This window comes from Pristis pectinata, chromosome 13 (genome assembly GCF_009764475.1).
Source record: "Pristis pectinata isolate sPriPec2 chromosome 13, sPriPec2.1.pri, whole genome shotgun sequence".
Lineage (NCBI taxonomy): Eukaryota > Metazoa > Chordata > Chondrichthyes > Rhinopristiformes > Pristidae > Pristis > Pristis pectinata.
Genome location: NC_067417.1, coordinates 25,748,641 through 25,773,612, shown reverse-complemented (window position 1 = coordinate 25,773,612; position 24,972 = coordinate 25,748,641). Strand labels below are relative to the sequence as shown.

At 37.6% G+C, this 24,972-nt stretch overlaps 1 protein-coding gene across 1 annotated transcript in view; it reads left to right on the top strand.

Moving 5' to 3' along the window:
• tdrd12 (tudor domain containing 12) overlaps nt 1-24,972 on the top strand; it is a 104,981-nt gene that overhangs the window by 27,144 nt on the left and 52,865 nt on the right. The window contains exons 8-15 of the mRNA XM_052028702.1: nt 3,496-3,673; nt 4,124-4,298; nt 8,200-8,260; nt 9,523-9,636; nt 11,283-11,465; nt 15,546-15,702; nt 19,331-19,458; nt 21,474-21,665. Of these exons, the coding sequence (XP_051884662.1) occupies nt 3,496-3,673; nt 4,124-4,298; nt 8,200-8,260; nt 9,523-9,636; nt 11,283-11,465; nt 15,546-15,702; nt 19,331-19,458; nt 21,474-21,665 (1,188 nt within the window). The remainder of the gene's footprint in view (nt 1-3,495; nt 3,674-4,123; nt 4,299-8,199; nt 8,261-9,522; nt 9,637-11,282; nt 11,466-15,545; nt 15,703-19,330; nt 19,459-21,473; nt 21,666-24,972) is intronic.

The window sequence follows — 24,972 nt, the reverse complement described above, 5'->3', positions numbered from 1 at the left end:
GTAAGTCTCTAAGGGCAATATTCTAGGCTCAACCACTTTCAGCTGCTTCAGAGTAATCTGCCAAACATTATCTTGAGAAGCTGGGATGTTTGCTGAGGGTTACATAATGCTCAGTTTCATTTGTAATTCCTCAAATAATGAAACGATCTCCATCTGCTGATAAGTGTTAAGTAACATTTATGACATGTATGAGTCACATGCCATCTCCCTTAATTATCTCAATCTTAATTAGAGAATTTGGCAATGATGATCTATCATCAGCATCTTTGAGATTGTAATTGACAAAAACCTACCTTCAAAAATATTGAAGATCACATCAGTTATTACTCAATAACTGGGTGTCTCTCCCTGACTAACCAAGGCTTTTCTGGAATCTACAAGGCCCAAGTCAGGAATCTTTTGAAATACTTTTCATTTGTCTGGATGAGTGCAGCTTTAGTAGTACCCAAGAAGATGAATACCATGCAGGACAAAGCAGCCTGTTTGATTGGTACCCTGGTCACCACTCTGAACATTCATTCCCTTCCATGATTGCTATGTGTACTATCTAAAAATGCAGACACAACACTGCAAATGCTGGAATCTGGAGTAACAAACAATCTGCTGGAGGAACTCAGCAGGTCGAGCAGCAACTGTGGGAAGAAAAGAACTGTCAACATTTCAGGTCAAAATCCTGCATCAGGACTGAGAGTACAGAGGGGAAGATGGCCAGTATAAAGAAGAGAAGAGGAGTGGTGAGACAGGATTCTGAGGTGATTGATGGACTGAGGAGGAGTGATTGATGACAGGCAGGTTGTGCCAGGTAAGGGATGGGATGGTGGGAGTGGTGAGCAGGGTGGAGTTAGTAGACAGTGGCAGGTGAATGATAGATGGAGGCAGACAAAGAGAAAAGACAATTGGGAGGTAGATTGACATTAGGATAGGTAAGTCTCCAGGGCAGGACGGGATATACCCCAGGTTACTATGGGAAGCAAGGGAAGAGATTGCTGGGGCATTGACTATGATCTTTGCGTACTCCCTGGCCACTGGAGTGGTATCAGAGGATTGGAAGATGGCAAATGTTGTTCCATTGTTCAAGAAAGGCAATAGGGATAATACTGGGAATTATAGACCAGTGACTCTTATGTTAGTAGTGGGCAAACTGTTGGGGAGGATTCTTAGTGACAGGATTTACGAGAATTTGGAGAAGCATAGTCTTATTAGTTAGAGTCAGCATGACTTTGTGAGGGGCAGGTCATGCCCCATGAGCCTAATTGAGTTTCTTGAGGAAGTGACAAAACAAATTGATGAAGGTAGAGCGGTGGATGTGGTGTATATGGATTTTAGTAAGGAGTTTGACAAAGTTCCCCATGGTAGGCTCATCCAGAAAGTCATGAGGCATGGGATCCATAGAAACTTGTTTGTGTGGATTCAGAATTGACTTGCCCACAGAAGGCAGAGGGTGGTAGTAGATGGAGCATATTCTGCCTGGAGGTCGGTGACTAGTGGTGTTCCACAGGGATCTGTTCTGGGACCCCTGCTCTTCGTGATGTTTATAAATAACTTCGAGAAAATGGAGGGGTGGGTTAGTAAGTTTACAGATGACACGAAGGTTGGAGGTGTTGTGGATAGTGTAGAAGGTTGTTGTAGGTTACAACAGGATATAGACAGGATGCAGAGCTGGGCAGAGAAGTGGCAGGTGGAGTTCAATCCAGATAAGTGTGAAGTGATACACTTTGGAAGATCAAACCTGAAGGCGGAGTACAAAGATAATGGCACGATCCTTAGCAGTGTGGAGGGACAGAGGGATCTTGGGGTCTGAGTCCATAGATTCCTCAAAGTTGCCATGCAAGTTGATAGGGTGATTAAAAAGGCGTATGGTGTGCTGCCCTTCATTAGTCAGAGGATTGAGTTCAAGAGCTGAAAGGTAATGTTGCAGCTCTAGAAAATTCTGGTTAGACCACACTTAAGAGTATTGTGTTACAGTTCTGGTTGCCTTATTATGGGAAGGATGTAGAAGTTTTAGAGAGGGTGCAGAGGAGATTTACCAGGATACTGCCTGGATTAGAGAATGTTTCTTATGAGGAAAGGTTGAGCAAGCTAGGGCTTTTCTCTTTGGAGTGACAGAAGATGAGAGGTGATAATAGAGGTGTATAAGATTATGAGAGACATTAGATAGAGTAGACAGGCAGCACCTTTTTCCCAGGGCGGCAGTGGCTAATATAAGAGGCCAACCATTTAAGGTGAGTGGAGGAAAGTTTAGGGGAGATGTCAGAGGTAGGTTTTTTTACACGGAGAATGATGGATGCCTGGAACACATTGCTGGGGGTGGTTGTAGAGGCTGATACAATAAAAGACTCTTAGATAGGCACATGGATGTAAGGAAAATGGAGGGTTATAGGCTGTGTAAGAGGGAAGGGTTAGATTGATTGTGGTTTATATAGGCTGGCACAACATCGTGGGCTGAAGGGCATGTACTTTGCTGTACTGTTCTATGTTCTAGATGCAGCAAGGTGGGGGGAGGGTAGTGTGAGAGTTGGAGACAGCTGCAGGAGCAAGATAAGCAGGAACACAAAAGACTACCAGTGCTGGAATCTGATAAGTAAAGGAGTTGATAATGGGAACTTTAGGGGGGGAGGGGGGGGTGGTTAGAAAATGGAACCAGGACCAGATAGGGCAGCAGGGGAAGCCTATGGGAGAACTTGTGAGTAGTGGGTGGATGGAACCAGGAGAGAAAAGGGAACAATTTTTAGGAATACTTTGCATTCCGCTTGGATAGTCTACAACCCAATGGCATGAACATTGAGTTTTCCAATGTTAGATAACCTTCCCTCAAGTGGGTTTTCTCTCATGCTTTCTCTGGCTCTCATTCTCCCATTTTTGTCCCCTCCCACCCCCCCCCCCCCCCATTGTTTATCTAATAATGCACTTCCGTTATGCACCTAAATTGCTCTGATGGCACCTTCTAAATTTGGAACCTCCGTCATGTAGAGGATGACAGTTGCATAGTCTTAACATTTGTAAATTACCAGGTAATGCAAACTGTCCTGGAAATATCATTGTTACTGTTTTGTTGCCAGTCAAAATTATGGAACTCCCTACATAATGGCATTGGGTGTACCATCCTAAAGTAGCCCACCACCATTATCTTCAGTAGTTTGGGCAGGGCAATTAAATGGAGGCCTTGTTAGCACAGTCCCATAAATGAATCAAGTGTTTTGCTGAGATGCTCTGAATTTGCCTGTTTTAAAAGTATTACCTTTTGGCACAAAGATCATAGTTAATGTATTGGTAAAATATTGTATTTTCTTTGAGGACAGGCCACAATGAGATACCTGAATTATTACTTGTGCTATAATGCCACCAGTCTTGGGAGGCAGGTGATAGAGATGCTATAGTTCCATTTGTAGTGGAGAGTTTCAAATGTATCATGATAGTTAGGAATTATTGACAAAGAACATCCAAAATCCTGAACATTGGCTTTTTTTTTGACAATGTTCAATTTCTTTTCTGTAGGTGTGTTTGAATGATGATTTAGTAGCAAAAATGTTTGCATGTTACATTTCGCCAAAGAAGCAAAATCTTGTAAAAAGTATGAAGAAAGGAACACCAGCGAAGAAAATTGTTGTTCATGAAGCTTTAGCCCTTTGGTCTGAAATTTTGGAAGTGTCTACAAGAGTGGAACAAAACCAAGGTGAGGCATGCCTCTTGACTGTTCAAATAATTTTTCATAATTTCTGGAAATGGAGCAGAAATTTTAAAATAGTTTCAAAATTCAAATTTAAGGTATTTCTAAAACTGCAAATTTTACAAGCTAGGTTGTCAAATTTTCTTCACCCATTTTTCCTTTGCCCATAAGGCAAACTCTTCATTATCTGAGCTAAATTCATTGACACTATTAATGTATACTGGAAACTGGGAGCAATTTGTTACTGAAGAAAATGTTAGAATCTGTAGTTTAAATCATTTCCGATGCTATTCTTTGAAACACTCTGAAATGGATCAGAACGCTGACTTACTGTAGTTTAAGTGAAACAAAAGAAATGATTGAGAACACGTCGCCAATTAATGTGGCATCCAGCAGTAAGTTTACCTAGTTTCTTACTAATTTAAATATATTTGGATTTCCTAACTGTTTCTGTAGGTTTTTCAGGCCAAGAATCAGTTGTCCAGTGTTTAAAAGACCAAGATAGAAGCGTATCCTGCAAACACACGAGTAAACATGGCAGTAAGACACCCTCATTGTTACGTAGGAGAAATTCAGTAGAGCAGTTCCAGTCATTTTTCTTTTTGGAAAAGCAGTCAGATGAGAAGATGAGGTATGTGATATATATTGTATAAATAAATCCAATTCAGCTTTTCTTTCTTGAAAAGGAATATTATGCAATTTAAGTTCATGTAAGTTAAATACTGCATGAAGTATTCAGTACACATTTCCTGTACAACGTTTATAGTAAAACAGAAGATGTATTAAGAATTGGAGATGACCAACTAGCTCCTCACAGCTGCTCTTCATTCATTTGGATTTTCTGATCTGTGACCCAACACCATATACTTGCCTTTTCCCTATATCATAGCCTTGATTCCATATCCATTAGCGTCTTTAGTTAACAAAAATCTCTTAAACAATTGATCCAGCATCATTTGCCAGTGGTGGAAGAGTTGCAAGCTTATGCCAATCTTTGTCATCCAGAAGAACTTCCAAGCTCCACTTCCAAAATATCTGGCTCTAATTCTTAGACTTCCTAAGTAGAAGAAATAGTTTATCCCTGTCTATACTGAGTTCCACTTAAGACATTGGACATTTTAATTGGAGTGAGTGTAACTGTTCTTAAAAATTTTAACTCGAGAATCCTTATGTCATTCTGATATATCAAAACAGGAAATGCAATCTGACATGCTCCTTTAGATATAAAAGCCTGTAATGCATCAGCAACTTTGATTTTTATTTGTATCTGTCCATGACAATTTAACAATTGAACTGATGCAAATTGTTTCAGGGATTTCCCCAGAATAATTGCTGAATTGCTGTTGTTATGGGCTCTGAAACGACAGATGTTATACTGTATACTTATCAGTAAATTTGCACGTGCACATGTGGAGAACCTAATCTTGTTGGCACTTGCACATGGTAATGTTGACGGTTAAGTGCAGAAATGCTAGTATTTTCCCATTAAAATCTAACTTTCTGTTTATCATTTCTTTGTGTATAGCTATTTCTTTGTTTTAGCTCTGTAATTTGAGTTATAAATCCTTAAGGTTAACACCTGCAAAACCTGGATAGTGGTGTCATTAGACTCCACTATCTGTCCCTATCTAGGCACCATGCAATTCCCAACTGCAACCCTGACCAGATCCTTTCTCTTCTCTCCTTTTCTCCTCATCCATCCAAATCCCCAAATGTCCTACCTGCATGTGTGTTTACATATTTATTTGCTCATCTCCATTCAGAGCTGTTGGCTATTAAAATATTTATATTTTTCTACTAACAACAAAACCTGGTTAATGTTCCATTACCTTCAAATAAATATATAAATATCCTTTTCTACTATAGCATCCCACAATTTATAAAAAGTCTACATTCCTCAAATATTTAATGAAGCAAAAAGGCAGGGCAAATTGCATTATTGGCATTTCGGCACAATGCACTTCTATGTGCAAAGAGTGGTGAGCTATTTGTTATAGTAAAAATAGCTTTGTAAATTGAAGACGCGCCCCAGAAAGAGTTAACGATGCAAAACTTAGTAAATAGAATGAATTGTTCTTTAAACACTTGTGAATATAATGCAGTGATAGCTTGTTGACAGTACTGCAGAGAACTGCCAAGCTGCTCCAATGTGCACATCACTGTGCTCCAGATTTCTGTACACTGCATACTACATTGCAGAAATGTGAAACTCACACCTGATCTTTCTCTGGCTCTCATCTCAATGGCAATAACTTATTAAGCCAAACAGCCTGATACACTTCATATCTGCCCCCCTAGAATTACACTGACGATAGCTGGCACATCTAGCACAGCTCCATTCATTTGAATGGGGTCACTGGTTAATTAAAAAGGTAATTTTGTTTATTTTTTTCTCTGTATATTTAGGTTAATTGAGTTTTAAATACTACGATTTTAATTATGTAGATCAGTTTTGACTGTTTTTAGATGTCTCTGAATATCAGAAGTATATTAGAAACAGGATGTGTTGTCTGAAGAGCTGGTCACCATCCTTAACCCTTTCTATTAATACATTCCTGAAATTGAAGCCACACCACAAGGTTGGCAGCTGTGTGGTTGTAAATGCTTGGTGCATCTGTGGAGCTAGCACAGTGGGGGAGTTGTGATGTGTGGGTGATCTTGGATGGTGGATCCAAGTATGATCCAGCCTATTATCTCCATTTCTTTTCATTTAACAAATTGCTCTAAACTTCGTTATCAATTTCACTCCCTATTCTGGTCCTTTATAAATATAAATGCCTTGATGACCTTTCTTCATTAAAATAGCATCCTCAGATGTAGAGGGGAGCGTCATGAGAAATTCAGCACAAATGTCTGATGGTTTGTAAAGCCAAGTAACGTACTTTATCCTAAAAATAGTTGAATTCTGGAAGTGTGTTTTTGTATCATTCAAAAATTTTCTGTTCAAAACTATTATTGATTTTGGTTGCTCTTCTCTTACTTTCAATGATTTTCTGCACTGGGAAAAATTCTGTCTACTCTTACTTTTCATTTTGTACTGATTTTTAAAGTTATGGCCTCAGGTCGATACTCTCAATAACCAATTAATTACCTTTCTAACACTCAATGATTTTGAATATCTCTTTCAAATCTCCTGCTAGCCTTCTCTGTTCCAGAGAAAGAGCCACCAGCTTTCCTCGTTTCCTCTTTTAAGTAAGTTTCTCACCTGGTAAGTCGTATTTTCATTCTTTTCATCATTTCTGAAGAGAGGAAACACAAGCTGTGTATCATATTCTACTTGAGGGTTAATGAATAATTTTGTAGATTGTGTCATTGTGTTCTACTTTTTTCAATTAAGGATTGACTTCCCTAATGACATACATAAAGATGGCATTCCATCCATATTAATGCAGACAAACAATGAAATGTCAGCTTCTGCAAGTTAAGTATTCACTATTGTAATATAGTTTTGTTGAAAATCTCTTGTGCAAATTGAGTTCATTGTTTGAACACGCTTTTGTTGCGTTTTATTGTAAGGGGATACTTTATCATTTAAAATGGTCCAAAGAATTTATCTGCTGAATAATTGAGCTCTGAACTGCAAGCTATGAACTGATCCTAGCTACACGATAAGTACATTAGCACAGCAGGAACGTTTTGTAATTGCCTTTAGTACCACAGAATTAGAGAGGGAATTGGGATTTTTGCTCCTAAAAGTAGTGCAGCAGTCCTAATTTGAATGTAACCCACATGTTAAGTTGGAAGAGTATCAGAACTGCGCTCTGCTATGATTTTTTTTTAAAAAGCCTGATATAACTTGCTGTTGACGCTCGTGCAGAAGTCATGGTCCCTCAGAACATCAGGCACAGGCCATGCAGCTGCTTTGGTCTGTTCAGCCATTCTGTGCTTTCCCACCCAATCCCTTTATTTATATTTCCCCCTGTCCTGATGAAATCTAAAATGTATCTCTAAGTGGATAGTCCATACCTCAGGGTGGACTAAGATAATCCTGGTAAAGTAACTATTACACTTCTGCTAGATGCTGTTTAGACAAGGTAGGGGAGGGTGACTGGCATTTCAAATGCAAATCCAACAAGGGGAAACAATGAAGTAAATTGGTTTGATACTTTGGGGGGGGGGCCATGGTGAAGAGGTGGAGGTTGGAATTGGTCTTATTTGTTACTGTTTTATTTAAAACAATATGCTAAGATATTACGAGTACATTGGTTCTATTTTCTATTCGTGCCTTTTACTTTTCGTTAAAAGAAATTATATGCAAGAGATTTTATAAAATGGGTTGGAAAAAGATTAAGTATATGTTCATTTGGTTGCACAAATGCATTAAAATTTAACGGATGGCTGTTATAAACCCTCTATTTTCCATATATGATGTATTGTAATAAAATTATTAACATAGGGATCAAAAATAAAAATATTGATGTGAATTATTAACTTTTTCTCTCCAGAGGTGCTGCCTGATCTGATTTCAGTGCTTTGTTTTCACATATATGTATTCTTCTCATTATCAGCATGTATACAATTATTTTACACAGACTCTTGCACTTTCTGAACCCAGATCCATTAAACACAGAAGGTGTACTTCATCCACAACAGGTAACTTGCTGGAGTGAAAATTATCCACATCACTTAAGAAATTTTATTTAATTAAATTTATTGTGATCATTGGTAAGCACATTTCATGTAATTGATTACTAATGTGCTCATCTGGAAGGTTTAATGTGTGATTCATAGTTGGCTATTGAAAGCATGTTTGTATGTTATTTGATGGAGAATTTTTTCTTTATTCTCTCTTGTACCTCACCCTCTCTCTCTCTTACTGCTTTAAGATTGTGCATGTTTCTGCTGTGAAATTTTAAGACTGGGTCATAGCAATATTTCTTTCAGGCAATAAACTGTTTAAAAATACTTTCATGCATTTCTGTTTTAAGGTCTAATTCTTATGGATGGCTCATGTTTGTGATATAATTACAATGAGTTTGCAATATTATCGTGTTCATGCTGGATTGTCCTGTGTAATACAACATTAAAGTGAGGTCCTGTCTGCTCTCACGGTTAGATGTGATAAATCCGACTAGGATCTATTGCATTGAAGGGCAGGGGAGTTATCCTACATGTCTGGTCAGTATTTACTCATTATTCTCTATTACTGAAACATATCATATGGCCATTGCTGTTTATGAAGTCTGGTGCGTATAAATTGTATTTCCTAGAGTATAACGTTGACTACATTTCCAAAGAACTTTGGGGCATCTTGAAAAAGAGTTTTCCTTCTCCCATTCTGACTTCAACCATTGGCATCTGTGCCCTTGGCTGCCAAAGCCTTAGGCTGTAAAATTACTGTCTGAAAATTTTTGCTTCCTGTCTACCTGTCTTTCCTCATGAGATAAGATTTCTTTATTAGTCACATGTACATCGAAACACACAGTGAAATGCATCTTTTGCGTAGAATGTTCTGGGGGCAGCCTGCAAGTGTCACCACGCTTCCAGCGCCAACATAGCACGCCCACAACTTCCTAACCCATACATCTTTGGAATGTGGGAGGAAACCCGAACACCCGGAGGAAACCCACGCAGACACGGGGAGAACTTACAAACTCCTTGTGCTCCCATCTTACTGTGTGGATGGATTAAATTTACTGGACAACACTTCTGTGAAGCATCACTAAGTTAGGAGCACTTAATGAATATTATAGACCAATTTTCTTAAAATCAGTTTGCTCATTTTTAGTTAAAAATGACTTTGTTATTGAACCAACGTGTTTTCTGTGTTGGGTGTAGATTTTTTAGATGATTTACTTAATAGTTAAGTCTAAGTAAAACCTTGGACTTAATAAATTCAATGTTCTGTTTTCCAGCCATCCTTGAAAATTGCTTTTGACCAATGGAATAGAGTCCTGGTGCATTCAGTTATCAAACTGACTCCATGTACTAGCATGGAAATGGCACCAGTTTCTCTGGATTTAAAAAAGGTAATTTTCTTTTGCAGCATGAAATACTTTTATTTTAACAGATTTTTTAATATCTCCCTGAAACTCAAATTAATCCGTAGTTCATTTGTAAAATTATTAACACAGAACGTGACACACACTTCACCAAGTTCTTTTTGTGCCTAAGACTGTCTCCAACAGTCTTTTTTTATTTCTTTGCTTAGGCCTTGCATTGCTTGGAAAAAGATAAGGCTGTAGTACATTGTATAAAATTCACGGAAGAAATGTAGAATTACTAACATTCGTGGAATGTAGTTCCTTTGTACATTTACCTGTCTTGTTTTACCTGAAGGAACTATACTAGAAAAATACTGGTCCAGATATCGTGCAAGCTTACTGCTAACCAGCCATTGGCCGTGGTTGTAATTTAGTTGCAGTTTGGCAAGTTTTATGCTATTACCTGTAAATATATTTATTTTCAGCAATGCAACTTTGGCAATGTTTAGACTAATTTCTAATTCAACACTATATTTTAAATGGAAGCTGCTTTGTCTATATGGCCAAATTGCATTTATTCCAGGATTTTTTAATGTTAAATATTTTTAAACATGGATTTATTTAAGGGTAACTTTTTATTGTTCCTTAACTGCTCACTTAGACTGCAGAGTTAAGCTTCAACAAAGTACCCTTTCTACTGCCTTCAGCTACACAACATTGTTCAACCCTGCTTCCACCTTGCCAAACTGCTGCTGAAACATTGTATCATTATCACTATTGGATTTGACTGCTATCCAAAGGAAGTTTCAGCTTCCTCATTTTTCTGCTTGTTGTATGCAGTGTTACATTAAACTTTATTCATTCATTACTATGTATGTTTTCTAAATAGCATTAATTGCATTTTCCCCAATGATTCTATGACAAAACTTTCATCCTCCTTTACACATCTATCTCTCCATTCTATAGGACCCCCTTCCATGATTCTTGAAGCTGGCCTCCTGTGCATCCTTGTTAAGCATGGCTTCATTTTTGACAAAGGAGTTGTCAGTGTTGTGAAGATTCTCTCCCCAAGCTTGTCTGCTTCTCCATCTCTATCCCCAACTTTAACAGCCTTCTAAAAATGCAACTTGAGTTCACTTACCTAAACGCTGTCAAATCTTTTGTGCTATTTCTTTGGTCAGTTGTGAAACGCCTTGAGGTTTTCTCCCCCCATTCGTAAAGCTAAAATGAAATGATTGTCATTGAACATCAGCACAGATTTATAATGACTCAAGGAAATATATTTGGTCATGAATATACAAGTTCTCCTGTAATTTATGCTGATAGTCAAAAATAATTAGAGTCTACCTTGGGCAAACCAACTTTCATTATCAAAAGTCATTGTTATGAAACTGCAGTGTGAGAATGCACTTTTTAAAATAAAAGTGATGGTCTTTTATAGTTCGTGTTACTATGTTTCCCTTTATACTTATGAAAAATATATTCCTTTAATTCCTTGACTTATCAGTTAAGTATCATAATTATCTTCATGCTGTAACTTACCGTTGTTGGCCTTGCATTGCTTGGAAGATGATCAGGCCGTAGTACATTGTATAAAATTCACAGGTGACATGTAGAATTACTGTTTTCTAAACAAATTAATTCATGGAATGTCATTCCTTTATACATTACCTGGCTTGTTTTATCTGAAGGAACTGAGCAAGAAAAATACTGGTCCAGATATTGTGCAAGCTTACTGCTGGCCAGCCATAGGCCGTGGTTGTGATTTAGTTGCAGTTTCACATAAAGGAGATGATCCTCTTTTGTACATCCCTCCATTGTTGACGTTTCTACAGCTGCCATCCGTTTACAGTTTCCAACCCAAGCGAAATTTGGTAAGGACCTTAGTAGATTTTTTTTTGTTGTCTTAATGGAAGTACAAACTTTAACATGTAAGTCATGTCCATAAATGTTACTTATTTCTTACACCATTAGCTGAAATACAATTTACAAAATACAAATGTCTTGCACTTATGGCATTTGGTATTTAGATCACAAGACAAGGGAGCAGAAGTAGGCCATTTGGCCCATTGAGTCTGCTCCAAAGAAAAGGGGAAAAAGAAATGAGAAATGGGGGGGGAGTCTGCTCCATGAGTAGAAAAAAAACCTATTCTAACCCCAATTTCCAGCCTTAACCCCATATCCCTTGATACCTTGACTAATTAGATATCTATCTCCTCCTCAAACCCCTCCAATGATCGGGCCTCCACTGCTGTACCTGGCAAAGAATTCCATAATTTCACTACCCTCTGGCTAAAGAAATTTCTCCTCATCTCTTGTTTTAAACCTGTACCCTCTAATTCTAAGATTGTGCCCTCTGGTCCTGGACTCACCCACCAAGGGAAACAGCTTGGCCACATCTACTCTGTCCAGTCATTTCAACATTCTAGATGTTTCTATGAGGTCCCCTCTCGTTCTTCTGTACTCCAGTGAGTACAGTCCAAGAGCCAACAAATGCTCATCATATGTAAGTCCTTTCATTCCGGGAATCATCCTCGTAAATCTCCTCTGAACACTCTCCAACATCAGCACATCCTTCCTAAGATATGGGGCCCAAAACTGCACACAGTATTCCAAATGAGTCCTCACTAGTGCTGCATAGAGCCTCATCAACACCTCCCTACTTTTATACACTATACCTCTCGAAATGAATGCCAACATAGCATTCGCTTTCCTTACTGCCGATCCGACTTGGTGGTTAACCTTTAGGGTATCCTGCACGAGTACACCAAGTCCCTTTGTACTTCTGTACTTTGAATTTTCTCCCCTTCTAGATAATAATCTGCCCATTTATTCCTGTTTCCAAAGTGTACAACTGCACATTTCTCAACATTGAATCTCGTCTGTCATTTCCTTGCCCATTCTCCTAAACTATCTAGGTCTCTCTGCAACCTACCTGTCTCCTCAATATTCCCTACACCTATCTTGGTGTCATCTACAAACTTAGCCACAAAACCATTTACTCCATCATCCAAATCGTTAATGTACAAGGTAAAAAGAAGCGGCCCCAACACTGATCCCTGCAGAACACCACTAGTAATCGGTAGCCAACCAGAACAGGATCCTTTTATTCTCACCCTTTGCTTTCTGCCAGCCAGCTAACGCTCCACCCATTCTACTATCCTACCTGTAATTCCATGACCTCTCACCTTATTAATCAGCCTCTTGTGTGGCACCTTGTCGAAGGCCTTTTGAAAGTCTAAATACACAACATCTACCGCCTCTCCCTTATCCACCCTACCTGAGATTTCCTCAAAAAACTCCAATAGGTTGGTCAGGCAGGATCTTCCCTTCACGAAACCATGTTGGCTTGGACCTATCTTGCCTTGCACCTCTAGGTATTCCGTAACCTCATCCTTGAGGATCGATTCTAATAACTTTCCCACCACCAATGTCAGACTAATAGGTCTGTAATTTCCTTTATGCTGTCTCCCTCCTTTCTTACACAGTGGAACTACATTTGCAACCCTCCAGTCCTCCGGAGTCTATCGATTCCTGGAAAATTATCACCAGTGCTTCCACAATCTCTAAAGCCACCTCCTTCAGAACCCGGGGATGCACCTCATCTGGTCCAGGAGACTTATCTGTCTTTAGTCCATTTACTTTCCTAGCACCTTCTCTCTAGTGACCTTAACTGAACTCAGTTCCATTCCTTGAGACCCCTGACTATCAGGTATATTGCTGATGTCCTCCACAGTGAAGACCGATGCAAAATACTCATTTAGTTCCTCTTCCAAGATTAATAAAGATTGCTTTCCTTGCTTCTGCCCATCCTACTTCAAGTGTATTTCTCTGCTTACCTAAAGCTGCTTAATTTTGAGAAATAGATACTGAAAATTCTTGAAATACCCAGCAGGTCAAACAACAACTGTGGTGAGAGAAACATAAATAACATGTCAGATTAGTAACCTATCATCAGAAATGGGAATCATTGGAGATAAAAAAAAGTTTTTGAATTGCAGGGAAAGTTTGGTGGAGACATAGAGGGAGTGAATAAAACTTGTGGAACCAGCTGAAAGAGGATAGTAAGGATTATGAATAATAAAAGGTGTGCCTGGGGTAAATGTATTTAGGAGGGATGTGTGTGAAATTACCAGAAATCAGAGTGGGCGGGGAAGTTGAATGTTGGGAATGAAGATTAAAAGGCTGGAGTGGCTGATTCTCTGAAATTGCTGAATTCATTATGGCACCATGAAGGCTGTAATGTGTCAGAAGATGAGAAGCTATTCGTTCAAACTGCATGAGCTTTGTTAGAACAGTGTAGGAGGCCAAAACCAGAATGGGAATGAGATGGATTGGTTTTCAGAGACTATTTACATCATGAAGGATGCTTTTCATTAATTTGCTTTTGTAATTGTTGATGCAGCATATTTACATTCAAGTTAATTGACAACTTGATTTTTTCTTAGCATAGAGGATAATGTATGAATATGAATCAAATACTGCCCTTAATTATTTCCCATGTATAATAGAATAGGTGCCTATAAAGGAGGAGATAAAAGAAAATAGCATGTAGGCCACCTGGCCCCTAAACCTGCCCCGCCTTTCAATATGAAAAAGGCTAATCTGTACTTTCAGCTCCTCCACTGTGCCAGTTCCCCATAGTCCTCAATCTCCTGATGTTTCAAAGATGTATCTACCTTTACCTTAGATACCTCTAAACATCTAGCCATCATGACCCTCTACGGTAGAGAATTCCAGAAATTCACCACTCTCTGCAGAAAGAAATTCCTACACAATTCTGTTTTAATTGTCTGGCTCCTTATCTTGTTTCCCCTTATCTTACAAGTTGGTGAAACGCAGCCAGTAATTAAAATGACCCTCAGACTTTTGCTTTGTAATGTCTCTAATTACAATGGTACTGATTTTTCATTTTCTGGATTTCATCATATAAAAATTGTTCACTTTAGTTCTCCTGAAATACTTGTTCTGGACCTGGGTCAGTTAAAATGATCACATCGTCAAGTTTGTACAAGGACCTTCGTTTTATGGCTTTGAAAAAGCCTAAGACTGATTATTCTTCAAAAGAGATTTACCATGCAGTACAAAATGTAGTTGAAAGCATATTTATATATGTTCATATAGGTCCTACACTTCTGATTTGTGGACTTTACTTCCCAAGTTCTCATAGACTCTTCTGTCATCTTTTTTGGTTCTTATAAGGTTCTATATTTGCATTTCCATGTTGCATCCAGTAAATATTTTCCCTTTGTTTTTCACAAAATCAAACAAAGACATATCCACAAATATTTCAATTACCCCACCAAATGCTTGCCTCTTCCACAAGACTAGTGAATAATCATTGATTTTAAAAAAAATTACATGCACAGTTTATAATTTTATAACCCCTCTTAACTTGCACACAGAAGCTGCTGTTTTTGCCTCATACCTGTGGCCATCTTTATCCAAATTGCTTCAGGTCCTCCTTGGAGAATTGGTGTATTAAAGTATCTGTGGTAAGACCAGGTTTACTCTTCTGATGGTACATTGCCATCACTTTCCCCTCAATCCTTTGTAGAAGATCAACGTCAATGCCTCAGCAATGTTGGTGCTAATAGGTCAGGCTTCTGTTGAATTTATTGCAGGGATTCACTGGAAATCTCACCAGTAAACTACTCTAGACATTTGAAAGTGCAGGCAAGTGAAAGCTCACAAAATTCAGGAAGGGGAAAGGAATGAGCCTGTACATTGGACACATCTTGGAGGCATCCAGAGAATTACTGATTTCTGAGGGCAGTTCATTAATGCATTGGTTTTATTGATTTACTTTATGATTCCTGTTCAAGAGAGGCAAATAATTAGATTTAAAACCTAGATTAAAGCAGTAATCTGTTTTACAGATTTTTTTCAAAAAATGTAATTTATGCATGTAATATTAACTGATCAACATGTATTTGTTTTCATTTGAATAACAGCCATTAGCGATAATTGTGTGCCCTGGACAACAGAAGGCCCATTTTGTATGCCAGGTATTAATTGACTTGACAAAGTTTTCACGACTGCTTAATCTATCATTGGTTTTGGTTGGACAAGATCCAGAAGAAAGTAAGAAAATCAAACTCGTCAAAGGATGTAAGTGTATCGTTTGTAACTTCTAGCAGAATTGTTTCTTGTTACAAAGAAAAAATATCATGTGGAATTTAACTCGTATCTACTTGAAAAATGGAGTAAAAATGTGGTCAGTTGTAATGATTTTTTTTTCACATGTGCTTTAACCAACCTTACCAATTGTAAAAGAAAATCAAAAAACTGCAGATGCTGGAAAATTGAATTAAAACAAACAAACTGGAAGCATTCAGCAGATCAGGCAGAATCTGTGAAAAGAGAAACAGTTAACATTTTGGGTCCAGAACTAGGAAAGGGGAAAAACAAGATAATTTTCAATAGGAGAGAAGATGGGTGGTGGTGGGAAGATAGAAACGGTTGGGTAGAACAAATGGAATATCTCTGATAGGGCGAGTTCAGATGGGTTAATGGTGGCAGTTACCAGCACATTAATTTTATTTGTCTGTGTAATGTGTTGCAAATGGCAAGTCTGTGGGATGTGGATTTCAGGTGTGATAAGAAGCTTTTTTTCGAAAAAGGAGAGTCAAAATGATGACAAGCAAAATTGACCAGTTCTGATGCAGACTGAAAGAAAGCGTGAGATACCTAAAGTTTAAGAATTTGATACCGAATCCAGAAGCCTACACTCATCCCTGACTGAACATGACATGTTGAAAACTGGGCCTTCCAAGAATGCAGGAGGCCACTGCCAGAAAGGGATGATGAATTAGGTGGTAGCCAATCGGAAGCTCAAATCATTCCTATGGATTAAACATAGGTGCTCTACGATAGTCCATTCAGTGTTTGGTTTCTCCAGTGTAAAGGAGACCACACCATGAACTGCAAATGTAATTCACTAGATTGGAAGAAGTGCTAGTGCATCACCTGGAAGAACTTCTTAAGTCCCTGGATGGTGTGAAGGAAAGAGGACCCAAATGGTGTAATGCAGTGTATGAATGTTTGCACTTGGAGGAATCTTGCCAAGTTCCCACACCTGCTTGCCTGTTCCTGAGTTCAAGATGAAATAAATGAAGTCTTCTATCCTTGAGTTTGAAATTTGAGTGATCTCTCCATTGCAGCAGAAAGCAGCTTACTGTGAATTATAGAAGAGAACGGAAGTAGCTGGGTTCAATTCCGGCCGTTGTCTGTAAGGAGTTTGTATGTTCTCCCCTTGTCTGCGTGGGTTTCCTCCCACGTTCCAAAGACGCACGGGTTAGGAAGTTGTGGGCTATGTTGGCGCCAGAAGCATGGCGACACTTGCGGGCTGCCCCCAGCACACTCTACGCAAAAGATGCATTTCACTGTGTGTTTCAATGCACATGTGACTAATAAAGAAATCTTATCTCCATGATGACCTCTAGGGGCAAAGCAGTCCTGGCACGTGTGAGGCTGTCTAAAGAACTAGACATTTTGGTGAGGAGAGAGAGTGTTGGTTCAGGGAAAGTGGTGCCAGTAACACATTTTGAGTAAATAACAATTATCATTTTTCAATTCATTGAGCTTGAAAATCATTTGGAGATGAATTTTCGATGTTGGGTTCTGGGTTGGAAGTTCTCTTCACATAATTTTTGGGAGGTTTATAGAATGGTAGAATTATAAGAATAGAAGGAGGCCATTTGGCCAACTTCATAAGTGGCAGCTCTTAAGGGAGCAACCCTGTTACTCCCATTTCCAAGCAGTTTGCCTGGAACTCTGCAAATTGTCCACTCAAGTTCTTTTCCAATTCCTTTTAAAAAGACTTATTCTGTTTCCAGCATTCTTACAGATTTCAGGTCCTTGGCCTGCTCTTGAGCTTTTAAAAAAAAATTCTCCACGATCTCTCTGCATGTTTTGTCCAAAATTGTATATCTATGCCTTCTGGTCCTTGAACCATTTGCTAATGGGGACCTCTTTGCTCTATTTACCTTAGAAACCAGACATGATCTTGTGCACCTCTATCAAATCTCTCCTTGGCCATTTTTTTGCTCTAAGATAACAACCCCAACTTCTCTAATTTAACCCAGTGGACTGGAATGGGTCACTGGCAATGAAGCTATTAATTCCTGGACTTGCCATCCTTTCAGTTCAAAAGATAGATGGACTCCTGGGAATCACCATGGTCAACCATCTTCCAATCTGAAAATCAATCTTTTACTGGCATAATTTATTTCTTTACCCTTTAAGTCTGTTTTTCTATCCATACTTCTAATGACCCATGTTTTTTTAAAAAAAGATACATGACAAATGAAAATCTCTCCAGAAAGTCAGGTGTTGAATTTCCTGATGTATGCTGAGACACCCAGAAACAAGCATGGTATTCTTTGGGTGAAGCCATTTCGTGTACAATTGTATTATAATGTCCCAACTCTAGTACTCAGTGCCTCAGCTGATGAAGGCAAGCATACCTTCTTCACCACCCTATCTACCTCTGTCACCATTTTCAGGGAACTATGTACAGTACTTCTACCCCCAAGACTCCCCAGGACATTGCCATTCACAGTGCATGTCCTGCCCGGGTTTAACTTCCCAAAATGCATCACCTCTGAATTGTCTGAGCTGAATTCCATCTGCCATTCCTTTGTCCACTTTCCCAGTTGATTAATATTGTACCCTTAGACAACCTTAACTGTCTACTGTGGTACCAATTATGGTGTCATCTGCCAACTTAGTAAATGTGTAACCTGTATTATTAGACTATAAGGTATAGGAGCAGAATTAGGCCATTCGGCCCATTGAGTCTGCTCTGCCATTCAATCATGGCTTTTTTTTTCCTCAAGCCCATTCTCCCACCTTCTCTCAGTAACTTTTAACCCCCTTACCAGTCAAGAACCCATCAACCTCTGCCTTAAATGTACCCAATGACTTGACCTTCACAGACCTCTGCAGCAACAAATTCCACAGATTCACCACCCTCTGGCTCAAGAAATTCCTCCTCATCTCAGTTCTAAAGGGATGTCCCTTTTATTCTGAGGCTGTGCTCTTGGATCCTAGACTCCTACTACTGGAAACATCCTCTCCACGTCCACTCTATCCAGGCCTTTCAGTATTTGATCGGTTTCAATGAGATCTCTTCTCTTTCTCCACCCCCCCCCCCCCCCCCCCCCACCACCACCATACTTCAGAACTCCATAAAACAAGCCTTTCATTCTTGTGAACCTCCTCTGGACCCTCTCCAGGGCAAGCGCATCTTTCCTTGGATAGGGCGCTGAAAATTGCTCACAATATTGATATGGGGCTGAAAATTTGTTACAGTATTATCCAAATCATAAGTATATGTGACGTACAACAGAGGACCTACCATTAGTCTCTGTGGCAGACTAGTCAGAGCCCTCCAAGTTAGCACTTGTATGGGGAACTGGCTTTTTTTAAAAAATACAAGTGTTATCCTGATCAATCAAGTTTGGTATCGACAGAACATTAAGATCTAGGATTGAATTTACAGAAGTGTTTTCAGCCAATTATTGCATTGATTTTTTTGTTATATTTTGCTAAAATTTGTTTTGAATTGTATAGAGTTTAGTTTTAAAACAGAAACACCTGTTTAAATAACAAAATTGCATTTGTCATATTCATTCTTAGCACCATGATTTAGTAATTGTAATTTATTTCAGCGGTATTTATTCAGGAACACAGTTAATATCTAACTTACAACTTCAAAATAAAAATCTAATTGCAGGTAATGTAGTTGTTACCACTCCACACAGTCTTGTACGGGTCCTCAAAAAACACTGCCTATTTTTCATGAGACTCAGCCATTTGATTTTGGATGGAGTTGATGTTCTGTTCGATGAAGCAATGGATGAAGTGAGTGGTGTCACAATTAAATGGAAGGGCAGTCAAATTTTCAATCTTCACTTGAATTTTGATTATTTGTTTGCTAAATCATTTTTCTTAATTTTAAGATTTAAGAAGTATGTTGTTAAAGGATAGAGTTTTTTTGACTTTGTACAATAGGATGTATATTAAGTTGCACATTAGTGAAAAGATGAATGCAGCTTTCATGGCAATTTCAATTTTAACAAGGTTCCACTTGTGGAGATGATAGATCAGTGCTTTGGGATTTTTGCAAAAACTGCCTTGCCTCTGGAATCTACAATCTTCCTTTGGCATACAAATGATAAATGGATAATAAAAGGAAATGTATGGTTGATTGGGGACCATAAAGGTGATCATTGCAAGGAAGTAGAGGGTGTGCCTGAAATACAGTAGTTATGATTTCTTTGTATCTCTATTAATCAAGGAAGAAGGTGCTGGCCGTTGGATGAGGTGTTTCAATTTTTAGGCATAATAACTACGAAGAAACAGCAATATACTTCCATCTCTAGTTTATGCGATTTTGTAGATGGTACACACTGCTGCCACAGTGCAATGATGCTGGAGGGAATGAATATCTAGGCTGGTAGATGGGGTGCTAATCAAGCAGGCTCTTTTGTTCTGGAGGCATCAGACTGCTTGTATTGTTGGGAATTGACTCATTAGGCAAATGAATTACATTCCATCACACTCTGAGTTGCCCTTAAAGATAATGAAAAGATTCCAAGATGTTAAGAAGTGACTCACTTGCTGCAGAGTATCCAGCCTCTGACCTGTTCTTGTAGTCCTCACAAGCAGATATCACCAAATATCCCCACTTCTCGTTTAATGATGAAGGGAAGATCATTGATGAAACAGTTGAAGATAGTTGAGTCCAAAACCCTGTCCTGGGACTAGAATGATTGACCTTCAACCACAGCCATCTTCCTTTGTGTGAGATAAAACTCCATCCATTAGAATGTTTACCCTTAATACTAATTGGCCTAAATTTTACCAGGGTACCTTGATGCCACATTTAGCCATCAAGTGAGAGATGTGATGAAAGAATTCCGGTTGGAAAATAGAATATGGCCAGACTTTCTCCATGTTATAAGAAAATATGAAATGTGATGGGATGAAGCTTCTATCCACTTTAGGAAGTATGTGAAAGCTCTTGAGGGAGTGGAGTAAAGACTTACTTGAATGAGTCCAGTGATGAGAAATTTCAGATGCCAGGATAGACTTTGAATCTGGGATTGTTATCCATGGAGCAGAGAAGATTAAGAGAAGATTTGATATACAAGATCATTTCGTGTTTTAGATAGGTAATGGCAAGAAACTGTTCCCATAAGTGGCGGGGTCAGGGACTATAGGATACAATTGAAAGTGATTGGCAGTAGGTGCAACCTGAAGGTTTTTTTAAACTGAAAAGTGATGATCTTGAATTTTTTCTGTAATCATTTGCGGATTGTAGCTTTTAAAAGGGAATTTGATAAATATTTGAATGCAGTATGGTTATGAGAAAAGTAACGGAATAGGATTGATTAGATTGACACGGGGAGCAATGAGCTTTATGGTCTCCTCTTGTGCTTTATCAATTCTGTGGGTTCTTCATCAGCTATAATTGGTGTAACCAATAGCATTTTCCAGTTCTTTTACAACAACAGTCATCTGGTTATAAAACTAAGGGTTGCTGTGGAAATGTTTTCTGCGCATATCTTCCTTTTCTCACTACTAGTGCATTACTTTTTTGTATCACTTGTCCAATCTTCTGGCAGGGGGAATTATCCAACTTTTTACTCGTGTAAGGTGATTTTTTTAATGGAAGTGAGATTAATTTTGTTTCTGCCTAGTGCAATATTAAGTATTAGTAACATTTCATTTTTTTTAAATTTTAATTTGGACTTCATAGATTACTACCATTGATAATGGGTAACTTCATTGTTTGACTATACATATGGAAATTGTGAAATATCATTCTCAAGATGCATAATAGAAAAGTTATACTGATCTGTTTTCAATCATAGATGACTGCTATCTTGCAACACTTCAGGGAGGCTACTAATGTTCCAGAGAGACTGTCAACTCCACAACAGCTCATTGCTGTTGGAAAGCATTGGACAAAAGAATTGGAAATTTTGGTAAAAGAAAATCAAGGTGATCCTTATGTTGTTATAACAGACATGGAAGAAGCTGCACTTTATGGAAATGTACATCAGGTTTGTACCAAAGAAACATGAATATGTTCAGAACGATTTGCTGTGTTCACCTCATTATAGTTGAATGCTTTTATTTTTAAAATTAGATATCTGATATTTTAACTTCTGTAATATGTCATAGTGTTTTAAACTATCTTGACAGGGGGATTGGAGCCTCAAAGGGAAGTCAGGAAGGAAAGAGAAAGCAGGAAGGGGAAGTTAGAAAAGTAGTAAGTGAAATAGATAACAAAAAGTCAAGCAGCAAACGGGAATTAAAGTACAGAAAAATGATAAGGTGACAAAATGAAAAGCTCCATATCTGAATGCTTGCTATATTCGCAACAAGGTAAATGAATTAATGGCATAAATGTAAGTAAGTTGTTATTATGGAAATTGGCTACAAGGTGACCAAAATTGGGAAGTAAATATTCCAGGATATTTGACATAAAAGAACTGGCAGAAAGGAAAAGGGGGTGGTATAGAACTACAAATAAGAGAAGAAACTAGTGCAGTGGTGAGAAATGATCTTGGATTGACAGATCATGCTGTAAAATTAGAATCAATTTGGGTCAACCTAAGAAATAACGAAGGGCAGAAAGCTTTGGCTGTTTATTTATAGCTACCAAAAAGTAGTTGTCATATTATTAGTGGCATAAATCGGGAAATCAGAGGCACATGTAACAGCGAAGATACTTAATTTTTTTTTTCGTTTTCAATCTTTTTATTAATTTTCAAATTAGTACAAAATATATATAACATTAGTAATTATACATATGGTGCAGAGAGATCAGGATAACAATCATAACAGTTAATATACATAATCACAAGGAGTAAAAAAAGTAATCTGAAACCTCCCGCTCTCTTATTAAGTGAACAAATACAAAAGGAAAGATTGAAAAGAAATGAAATTTAATTATATGAAAGAAGAACCCCCAAATCAAAAAAATATTGATAATAAACCAAAAAAAAATAAAAACTTCAAAACAAAACTGGACTGATATTTCTTCAATTAAAAAGGGAAAAAAAATTATTATGTCATCAACTCCGCTCCTCTGTATTTAAGGGTTATTGAAGGGGATCTGAAAAAGGTCAGCTTATATCATATGGAAGTATTGAATAAATGGACTCCAAACTTCCTCAAATTTAAGCGAAGGATCAACAGTACCACTCCTAATTTTTTCTAAGTTTAAACATGCTATAGTTTAAGAAAACTATATTGGATCCTTCCATTTGAACAAAATGGATCGCTTGGCCTTTAATGTGACAAGGGCGATCATACGACGAGCAGAAGCAGATAAATGGCGAGATTCCATCATTGGTAACCCAAAAATTGCAGTAATAGGATGAGGTTGTAAATCAATGTTCAATACAGATGAAATAATGTTAAAAATGTCTTCCCAATATTTTTCCAAAAGGGAACAGGACCAAAACATGTGTCAGGGAAGCCACCTTCGAATTACATCTGTCACATATAGGATTTGTATGATGATAAAAACGGGCTAGCTTGTCCTTGGACATATGGGTCCTGTGAACCACCTTAAACTGCATCAAAGAGTGTCTAGCACACATTGAAGATGTATTAACTAATTGACGAATTTTCTTCCATGTCTCTGTAAGTAAAAATATCTGGAGTTCTCTTTCCCATTCATTCTTAACTTTATCAAGTTCCTCTGAACGTATTTTCATAATCCAATCTCAAATTATTGCTATCAGGCCCTTCTGATAAGGATTAAAACCTAAGATTTTTTCCATAATTTCAATTTTATATGGTGTCGGAAAAGAAGGTAAAGTAACTTTTTAAAAATTTTTAATCTGTAAATATTGAAAAAATGTGATCTAGGAAGATTGTATTTATTAGACAACTGTTCAAAAGATAAAAAAACAGTTATCAATGAATAAATCTTGAAAACATGTTATTCCCTTCATTCTCCATAAGAAAAAAGCTGAGTCAATTCTAGATGGTTGAAAGAAAAAATTAGATTGAATAGGACTTGATAAATTAAATTTATTCAATCCAAAAAATTTACGAAATTGAAACCATATCCGTATTGTATGTTTAACTATTGGATCAGTCATTTGTTTACTCAATTTAGTAAGTGCAAAAGGGAATGAAGCTCCTAAAATAGAAACTAATGAAAGTTCTTGCACTGATTCACACTCAAGGTGTACCCAACAGGGACAATGAATTGCTTCTAAATCTTGTGCCCAGAAAATTAAGTATCTAATATTAATTGCCCAATAGTAAAATCTAAAATTAAGCAAAACCATACCACCATCCTTTTTTAATTTTTGTAAGTATTTCTTACTTAACTTTGTGTTTTTATTCTGCCATATATATGAAAGAATTTTGGAATCAATAGTGTTGAAAAAGGATTTCGAAATAAAAGTTGGAATCGCCTGAAATACATACAAAAATTTTGGTAAAATATTCATCTTAACTGCATTAATTCGGCCAATCAATGATAAAGAGAATGGGAACCATTTAGTAAATAATTGTTTCAAGTAATTAATTAAAGGTAAAAAGTTCACTTTAAATAGGTCCTTGTGTTTCTTGGTAATTTTAACACCCAGGTACGTAAAGTAATCAGTCACTAATCTAAATGGTAATTGGAACTTGCATGTTTAATGGGAAAAGTTCACTCTATAACCAGAGAAAACACTAAACTGAGCAAGTAGTGATAATACTGCAAGGATAGATTTCTCCAGGTTAGAGATATAAAGTAACGGGTCATCTGCATAAAGAGATATCTTATGAGTCCCCTTTCCATGAGTGATACCAAATATGTTAGAAGAATCCCGAATGGCAATTGCCAAAGGTTCCAAAGCAATATTAAATAATAAAGGACTTAAAGGGCAAACCTGTCTAGTGCCTTGAAAAAGCCTGAACGAGGGAAATCTCTGATTATTAGTAAGTATTGAAGCCATAGGTGTGTGGTAAATCAATTTGATCACGGATATGAAATTTGAACTAAAATTAAATTTCTCAAGCGTGTTAAGTAAATATTCCCATTCAACTCTATCAAATGCCTTCTCAGCATCTAACGAAATAACACATTCTGGTATTACAGATGAAGGGGTATATATAATATTCATTAACCTCCTAATATTAAAATGCAAATAACAATTCTTAATGAATCCTGTCTGGTCATCAGAAATAATTTGTGGTAGTACCTTTTCCAGTCTAGAAGCCAATATTTTAGAAAAAATTTTAGCATCCACATTCAATAAAGAAATAGGTCTATAAGGTGCACATTCAGTGGGATCTTTATCCTTTTTAAGAATTAAAGAAATAGTTGCTTCATAAAAGGATTGTGGTAATTTACCTACT